A 9,490-nucleotide genomic window follows, 5' to 3' on the forward strand; every position below is an offset into this window, starting at 1 on the left:
CAACAACAACAACAACAACAACAACAACAACAACAACAACAACAACAGCAACAACAACAACAGCAGCAGCAAATGCAGCAGCAACAGCAGCATCAGCAGCAACAACAACAACAGCAACAGATGCAGCAGCAACAGCAACAGCAGCATCAACAGCAAACCCACCAACATCATCAGATGCAATCGCAACACCTTAATTCTAACAATGGATCCGCTTCAGAGTATGCATCGGATGATCAAATACGTGATACGCATGAAAGCACCGAAAAGATGCAAGAAAAACGCACGGATCATTTTATAAACCAGTCAAATATTATTTCGATGACGCAATCTAATGAAAACTTGACCGGTAATTTTTTATCGCATAGCCACCACCCTCGGGTAGATAATTTGCCCGATGGTGGTGGCTTGTGGGAATGGACGGAAGGAGAACACACTCACAATAATGACGACATTGATAATAAAAATGACGATAATTCCGCATTGCCGGAAAATGGAATGACAAGTTTCGAAAATTTTATGAAGCTCGCTGCAGAAAATAAGAGTCAATCATGCAACAAAGACAAAGAGCAACATTCCTGGGAGGCAGAAGAAAGAAGCAATGAAGATCAAGAGATCGACGACAAGTCTTTCCAACAAAGATTATGCATGAATCAAATTGAGAACACATCTTTCGAGGGATCCCAGAAGATATCCGAAAGTGAATCCGGAATGAAAAACGATAATCTAAATTTTCTAAAGTCGACAGATGCTGCCGATCATGTATCATCCCAAGGTAAATGTGATTCTGATCGTGTGATTAAACAGGAGAACGCCGAAGATCATATTTATTCCTACGTATCTCATGATACGTCCAACATCGTCGAGAATGAAGAGAATGAACAGAATCGAGAGATTGCTGGAGATTATAAGTTTCGCGGCGACGGTGGACCCGCAAAGGTATCACCGGGAACCGGTTCGTGGTGCTGTCGAAGAGGTGGGACTGAACAACCGACTCCCGAACATCTAAGAGACGGCTGTTGTCAGGGTCTTCAAACCAAGGATGAAATATTGGACGATTCTTCGGAGAAAGCTGAGTTAAAGAACGAGGGACCGCACAGTCCGCATACTCCAACTACGACGACTGTGACGACAAAATTGCAAGACCACTTGGACAAACTGAAGAACAATGTCAGGACCGAAGTGCCGGACTGCAACTGCTTCCCCGCCGATAAATGTGAGTTACAATTACGTATCCCGTATTACACTAACATTGAGAAAACACTAACCATGAAGAAGCACACGGAAAAAAGTTATAAACGTACTACGTACATTTTATTGGCAATATAAACTACACCGACCGGTTATACGGTTATACGGTCCGAAAATCCGGAGAAGAATGTGCACACCTAATGTAGTAACCCTTATTCGCAAGGACAAATCTACTACGTGCACAGCATAAATGTTTCCGCTTCTGTTGCTTCCTTTCGTTTACGTGTCAGTCGTTCGTAAATAAAATGTGGTTCAACCACAAGGTCCGCCAGAGCCCGGTTCGTACTACACTCACCTCGGGGCAGCTGCAAGCCTGCCTGATCTTCGGAACGATCTCGAACGAAGAACCGGCCTTAAGGGCGACGCGATAAGATTTGAAAAGGTCGTCTATACCGGAAAGGAGGGCAAAACCACGCAAGGATGTCCAATGGCTAAGTGGGTAAGTCATTTTTCTCCAAAACAGTCGTGCAGCTAGCAACGGTTAAAGATATAATGTTAAAAAAGAAATGCATTGTATCAGCAACATTAATTTTTTTTATGCGAAAACCCGAAATTCTAATGTAAATAATTTGGTAGATCATCCGACGATCCGGCATTGATGAGAAGATCTTAACCGTGGTGAAACATCGCCAAGGTCACAAGTGTCCCACCGCTTGGATCGTTGTAGCTATGGTTGCCTGGGAAGGGGTGCCGACTCACGAAGCAGATCGTATCTATACTCTCTTAAGTCACAAACTCAATCGATTTGGTCTTCCAACCACTAGACGATGCGGTACCAACGAACCGCGAACTTGTGCATGCCAAGGACTCGATCCTGACACATGCGGCGCCAGCTTCTCCTTCGGCTGCTCGTGGTCGATGTACTATAACGGCTGCAAATATGCCAGAAGTAAAACCGTCCGAAAGTTTCGACTGTCCGTACGATCGGAGGTAATTATCTTGAAAGCAATCCAAACGATTAGGAAATCGGTTACAGAATAATGAATAACGAAAGAACTTGTTTCGCAGGAACAAGAAGTCGAAGAGAGAATGCATGTTCTAGCGACGCTTTTATCACCTTTGTACCTTAGTCTTGCACCAGAGGCTTTTAATAATCAAACACAATTCGAGCGGGAAGCGAGCGAGTGTCGTTTAGGATTTAAACCAGGTCGGCCCTTTTCCGGTGTTACGGCTTGCATTGATTTCTGCGCACACGCCCATCGGGATCTACACAACATGAATAACGGATGCACCGTGGTACGTGAATTCCTCAATTCGACACGTTAATTCGCGATATAACATTATGATACAAATCGTTGTTCCCTCTCACAATGTCTAAAAAAAAATTAAGATTTATTATTTTATAAATATTACAACATTTTTAGCTTATAACATCAGCATTGTTACGTTTTTTTTCAGGTAGTTACCCTGACAAAACATCGAACATTATCGAAACCCGAAGACGAACAGTTACACGTGCTACCTCTTTACATAATGGACGACACAGACGAATTCGGTTCAAAGGAAGGTCAGGAGAAGAAGATTCATTCCGGTGCTCTTGAATTTTTATCCAAGTTAGTACCTTTTAAATATTCGAAAATAATCTATAGAAAAATTATTACATCATGCAATCGCCGATTGCTGTAAGTGTAGACGCGAAAAATTCGGCACACATGTATACATAAAATATATACTTTTTATTTTCCGTTCAGATATCCGTGCGAGGTTCGAGTTAGATCGGTACCTCTTCAACCATGCAGACGTCACGGTAAGAAAAGGAAAGAAGACGAGCCAGATGTTCAGTCTGGCAAGAAGGATACAGTCAAAATTATGGCGGAAAAAATGGTTGATTCTGGACGTTCGCCGGGACACGCAGATCCTTCTAAGCTACAATCACAATTAACACTGGAGATGACGCCCATGTTCGAAGGAATTGACGCGCAGTTGCAGAGCTCTCAGGTATCATCCACGGTCTTAGATAGCCCGGTATCAATGTATCCAGGATGGGGAGCATATCAAGGTGAGCAACAATGGAACCGAAATGGCTGGCTTGAACAGCGTAAAAGTAACTGGCTGAATCCATGGGGAGAATATACTTCGTTTGGTGGTTTAGAGAGGGACATCAAAGTGGACCCAGACAGTACCAGTTTGGATGATATTAGACCCAGGAGTACCGTTTCTCAAGAAGAGCATAGACCAGGGTCAAGGAATTTACCTAATTCTACAGTGGATTCAGCCAGAGGATGTTACGGGAGTTCACCCAGAAATCATCCCGTTTCACCTCGTTCGCACGTAGGCATTTCGGGAGAAGGGTCTTATAATGCATCACCCAGAGGCTGTACCATGACGCCTCAGGATCCAAAAATGATTCCGTTGAAAGGACCGGAACATTCAAACATGGAAAATAATTATGATCATCAAATGACTTCTGGAATGTACGCGGCTTCTGTCAACGGGCAAATCGACTGTTCTTCCTCAAAGATCGGCTCCCTCAATCCATCGCTCAGCATGGAGACCACGCATCGAAATATTCCACCCAAGATGAATCAGTCGCCAATTCATGTACGCAACATGGGACAAGATTGCGTTGCCAATCAATTAAAGCTGTCGTCTTCTAAATATACGGGAGATTTTATTCCACAGAGATATTCGAATACCATGACACAAAATTACACAGATGCTGAAAACCCTGCGAAATCGCCATTGCTGAGGCCACAAGTTGAACAAACGTTTGCAAATAGAATGCAGCATCTCTCTTCATCCAAACCGATACAAGCGTCCGTAAATTCTAACTATCATAATCAATATTGCGATGGTAACACGTCAAATTTATTCTCTTACGTGGACAATAGTAATCATAAATCTATGGAGACTCCGAACTCGGATGTTTTGGGACATAATTCGTTGCATTTGCCAGAACAACGAAATGACGCGCAATGTTCGTCGAATGATCAGCGAAAATTCATTTATCATGCGCAAAGACAATCGGAATTGAAGTCCTTCGTAGGCAATCATCCTTCATCCCCGTCTCCCGATCACGTTTCTTGCCCGCAGAATTGGAATACGGCAAATTCGTGGTGTCCTAATCAAGTTAAAAGTCCACAGCAATTCGATCAGATGGGCGACAAGAAAATCTGGGTCGGTAAATTAGCAAGACCGGACCAAACCAAAGCTGCTGCCTGGGAAACGTGTCCTGAACCGTCGCCGTTCCGAGTGCCAAGAGGAAGACCACCCTCGCGAACGATATCCAATCAGAACCCATCTACGGAGCCCAGTGCATATCCAAATCCTTTAGCCAGAACATTTTTAAAACCTCCAGACTCTAAGCCTATTTTCGCGGATGCTCCTAATAACAACACGGTCCAAAACGGTTGTATATCCAATCAATTGAAAGACAGTTGCACGGAGGATAAATTACGAGAAGGATTTTATGATAACAAGCAAGAAGTGTCCAATTCCAATCCAAATGGTCTCGCATGGACCGAAGAAATAAAACAGGATTTTCACACTATGTCCGGTTTGAGTCACCATGCCTTTCCTCAATACGGATACCCGACCTATCCGGTATTCGAGAAACCTTATGCAAACTCATGGGAAGGTTACAACTATAACCATCATCAACAATCATATCAAGCTCCGGAGCAATTCTACCAGCAACCGAAGCGCGAAGGTTGCTTTCACTCGTCTCAATATCCGTATCAGGGCTTGAATCCAGCGTATCAAGGCTTGAATTCCGGCTGGACGAGGTGGGACACGCCACGGTGGGATATTTACGGACCACCACCTTATTTCCCGGTCCTACCAGAGCCTCCTCCGAAAGCGGAGCCTCTCGGCGAAATAACGGATTACTCCGAGAACGAGGAATGCTTCAAGGATCCGCAGATGGGCGGTGTCGCAATCGCCCTGAGCCACGGTAGCGTACTCTTCGAGTGCGCGAAGCACGAGATGCATGCCACCACCGCACTGAAAAAACCCAATCGGCTCAATCCGACCAGGATTAGCTTGGTATTCTATCAACATCGCAATTTAAACAGACCGAAGCATGGTTGGGACGAATGGGAGGAAAAGATGCGACTGCGAAAATTGGGTATCACAACATCAACCAGCGGTACGTCCGTGTCGACGACCAGTCCATCGACTCCAACCACCGCGACAAGCCCCGGCAGTACGATGAACGAGAAAACAACGCCACTTCCATCACTTTCGCACATTCCAAATGTTCCCAGTTCACAGTTCATGATGAGATCCCCTACTTACACCACGATGACTTGGACAACGCTCTTCCCGATGCATCCATGTATGATAACTGGACCGTATCAAGAAGGTGGTGCGATTGGATGAGTCGAAGTCGGACGGTACAGCTTTGATCGTCGATGACCGAAGCTTGTACCGACATATGCCATCGCCAAAAATCGAATCGATTAGAGGATTCAAGAGACAAGATTCTGAAGAAGAATTGCGATCGAGGACGAAACGACAAGGCGGCGACTTTACCATGAGAGGCTTTATATTGTTATTATCGTTATAGTTAGTTATTCCGAAAACGAGAAACACACACTTTGCACTGCCATTTTTCTATTTCGAGTTTTACGCAAGATTTAAACATAGCGACAAAAACGTGCTTGTAGAAAGCCTCGCCGGGTGTGACTGCATCACCCTTTGTCGGGGCTCGCGTTTTATACTGACTTTTTACTGAGTTGAACTCGAAAGAGACTCTCGTAATCGAGCCAGAGGCTGCAAAATCAAGACAATGGTAAATGATCGAGGCTATTGATGTATCAGGAAAGCTCCGATGAAAGCTGCGCCTTGCGAAGACTTTGATACGAAGATTTTCGTATTCTGACCCTGTACACTTTAAGTAATATCGCTATGTATAACGGTTTCGTGTTGGTAGAATTGTAATCTTACTAGCTAGTCGAAGTCTAGATGATGAATCACGCGATATCATACATACACATAAAAGCACACATTGAACGTATACGCACTTTAAGACACCCAAGGAAACTTGCATGACATGATCTCCGAATTATCGCATCTTTCTGAGACTTCATTTAAACAAAAAAGCAAAAAAAAGCTGAACAACCATGCTTTTACGTATGTACGTGAACATCGTATTTCTATACGACGAAAAGATATTTCTAAGTATATCTTTTGGTCTAAATTAAATATGATAAAAGAGGAAGCTTTGAACAAGATATCATTTGTAATATGGCCTGTATTATAATAATATAATATATATTATATATTATTAATATAATAATATATATAACATATATAATATATACGATATATGTATATAATGCAGGCTTGGTTAACTTTGAGATCCGGAGCTCCGGAAAGGGGTTCCTCCGCTAGATGAAGTTGAGCAAGCATAATTAATTTCATCCATGAAAGAGCGGAAGAACTCCTTTCCCCCACTCTCCATGGATAGAAAGAGAGAAGTGTCTTTCGAGCTCGAAGTTGACCAGGCCTGATATTATATACATATATATATATATTTGTATAATATAAGATATATAATATTGTGATATCTCGTAACGTTTTAATTAAATTCAAAACGCTTTCAGATTCAGACAAAGATCAGATTTCTTTCCGAATCTATCGAAGTCGAAAGAAAGGGCCGATAGTTCGAGAGCGCCTTTTATATTCGTTAATTAAACGATTTTTCGCAAAGGTCCAAGCACAATCCTAAAAATCCAGACGACGACACACGACACAATGATCTCAAATCTTTAAATTAATTAAATGATATGTAATGTAATATCTCTGATTTCTAGCCTTTGTACATTTCGCTTCTTATTCTCGTATTTATTTACGTGTTTGTACTCATAGCTAAGTACTAAGTACGATTAATTCAAGTGGCATGCGATATAATACTAACCATGCGCCCTTCGGGTCGGCTGAGTACAAAGCATTTATCTAACAATCACGTGACGTAGGTAGGGGTGTATCTAATGGTCGGCGGTATATGCTGGATACGCCAGGTGTTGTCTTCATCGTCAATCTTTGACGTTCTTCCCTTACCGTTTATTCCACCTCGTTTGATCCCTTTTACTCGAACCGACAATTAGTAGATAGCGCGACTTTATGCTAGCTTGTCGTTTTGCAAAATTCGGCATTATTTAATAAAATTCAATAAATGTACTAGAGGATGGCGGTTCCGCGAATTAATTTTTCATACAGTTTAAGAAATTAATCATTTTTTAATAACGGATGATAACGTTTGCGTCTGACATCTCATCGAGACGAAAGAAAATTAATCGAGAGGGTCAATCAGTTCGATATGTCAGAAAAGGAATTTATCGGTTTTCCGAGATTCGAAGCAATCATTATATTGATATTGAATCGGCAGAAACGAACAGATTCGATCTGTAATTTTATCATTACCTTCTCTATTGTCCTCGACTTTATTTGTACATATTAATCGTCTTTTAGTCTAAGCCTGTTGCGAGCGGCACAAGGCCCGGCAACAGGGTCCTGCTGATGAGCTTTCAAGTTCAGGACCAATCCCGATACGGTCTCTGGCAGTGTGCTGGCTGGCTTTTCGATGGATCAGACGCTTATTGTCATCGTGGACAGCCTCTTGAAGGATCTCGATTCGATAAATTGGTGGCATATCCAGGCTTTTGTTTTCGATCTGAAGTTTTCAGGTCCGGAACACGTCCGGTCCGGACGAGGATTAGTGATGCATTCTCCGTTCTCCCTAGTCCCATTACGCTCACGCGCGTTAAATTGTCAGTGTACATTCTATATCGCCATTGATCGATCCGAATAATATCTTGGCCAGGGTATCACGCCTTCCGTGTTCTTCCATCTCCACGCTTTCCATACTCTCGCGACATTGTCATCCGGAGCTCAGAGGCTTGGGTTTCTCCCAAGGAGACTGGGACTCGTTGTTATTGAGAGCCTGGAGTGCCACTACTTGGAGGCGGTCTAAAAGGGTGTTTTCTTCGCATGGCATTGGGTTAGCTGAGCGCAAGGGATTAATCCTGGAATGTGCTGAGGGTTAATAAGTAGGTCGGTAAAACTTCCCACTGCCCAAGAGAGCAGCTCTCGCTTCCGCGTGATCCATCGTCTGCGTTCAGCGACCACAAAGTTGTTACGTAAGTAAGGTACCCTGTCGCGGAGGTCTGGCCACAGGGAGAGGTGTGCTCGAGGCGAGCTCGAACCTTCAGCAGGATTAGTAGTCGAGAAGGTCTTTAAAACTTATTTATTTATTTTTTTCTCGCTCGACGACGTTCGTCTGCGATTCCTTAAATAAGCGTAGCACGATTTTTAAGGCGCAAAATTTATATATTTAGCTCGTAACGAGGAGTGAATACGAGGGCGGGCTTTTGATTTTTGGCTCGCGTTCACCGAGTCGAGTCCTACCTTTCCTTTTGCATTAGCGCCCGTCATGTCGGTGGAATGAAAAAAGAAAGAAGCAAGACGCGACCAACCCTCGCCTACTGGAGTATTATAGGAATCATTAATATATTATCATTCATTAGTTATCGCATGTAATAGTAATAGTGATAATAATAATAATAATATCGGCAACAGTAATAACTAGTAATATAATCTAATTTAATGTATATTATATATTTATTAATTAAGTTTGAGAACGTGGTGTTGTACCGGTTTTTTTTTTCTATTTTCGGCAAGCTGGCGGCTTGACTCTCGGTTGAGATTGCCCGACTTCCCGGGTCGATCGACGTTTTCCTATTAACACGAAAGAATTCCAATACGCCACGTCGATTTTCGCTCGTATCGCTCGGAACGGCCTCAAAAATTTCAATCGGCGGGGATTAAAAAACAAAACAAAAACCAGTCAATCGAGTGTCCCTTTTTTTATTTTCTTCTTTGTTTCATCGCTCTGTCGTCTCTCGAACGCTTCGTGCAGCTTCATGGTAAAGTCCGCTCGACGGAAGAACGAAAGGGGGCAATTCTCGGTCGAGTAAACGTTCGTTGAGGAAAATCGGGGTCCCCCCCTTGCCCAGATATACGGGAGAGAGAGAATCGCGATAATTCCGTCTCTTATCGAATTCAATCCCCCTCCCGAGAAGGAAAACGAATGAAAAGGAAAGACGCGTATCTCTCTGTTCTCTCTGAGTTCGCCACCACTTGCTTCTCTTTAGAAAACTCGTAGGGATAATTTCCGCAACGAGATGGGATAATTTCAGTCGCGTGGACACTCGTTCCTTTCGCTTACGCACGCATACACCGATCCATTTTCTAGATAAGGGTAGCGAGGACGGTAACGAGAGTACAATGTAGAATAGCA

General features: G+C 43.1%; 1 protein-coding gene across 1 annotated transcript in view; it reads left to right on the top strand.

The window, feature by feature from the left end:
- LOC112467832 (DNA N6-methyl adenine demethylase-like) overlaps positions 1-8,768 on the top strand; it is a 51,124-nt gene extending 42,356 nt beyond the window's left edge. The window contains exons 8-13 of the mRNA XM_025036690.1: positions 11-1,213; positions 1,512-1,687; positions 1,825-2,178; positions 2,257-2,484; positions 2,647-2,801; positions 2,940-8,768. Coding sequence (XP_024892458.1) covers positions 11-1,213; positions 1,512-1,687; positions 1,825-2,178; positions 2,257-2,484; positions 2,647-2,801; positions 2,940-5,568 — 4,745 coding nt within the window. The 3' untranslated portion in view covers positions 5,569-8,768. The remainder of the gene's footprint in view (positions 1-10; positions 1,214-1,511; positions 1,688-1,824; positions 2,179-2,256; positions 2,485-2,646; positions 2,802-2,939) is intronic.
- Positions 8,769-9,490: the final 722 nt, after the last annotated feature.

This window comes from Temnothorax curvispinosus, unplaced genomic scaffold (assembly GCF_003070985.1).
Source record: "Temnothorax curvispinosus isolate PA1 unplaced genomic scaffold, ASM307098v1 QBEX01017816.1, whole genome shotgun sequence".
In the NCBI taxonomy this organism is placed as follows: Eukaryota; Metazoa; Arthropoda; class Insecta; order Hymenoptera; family Formicidae; genus Temnothorax; species Temnothorax curvispinosus.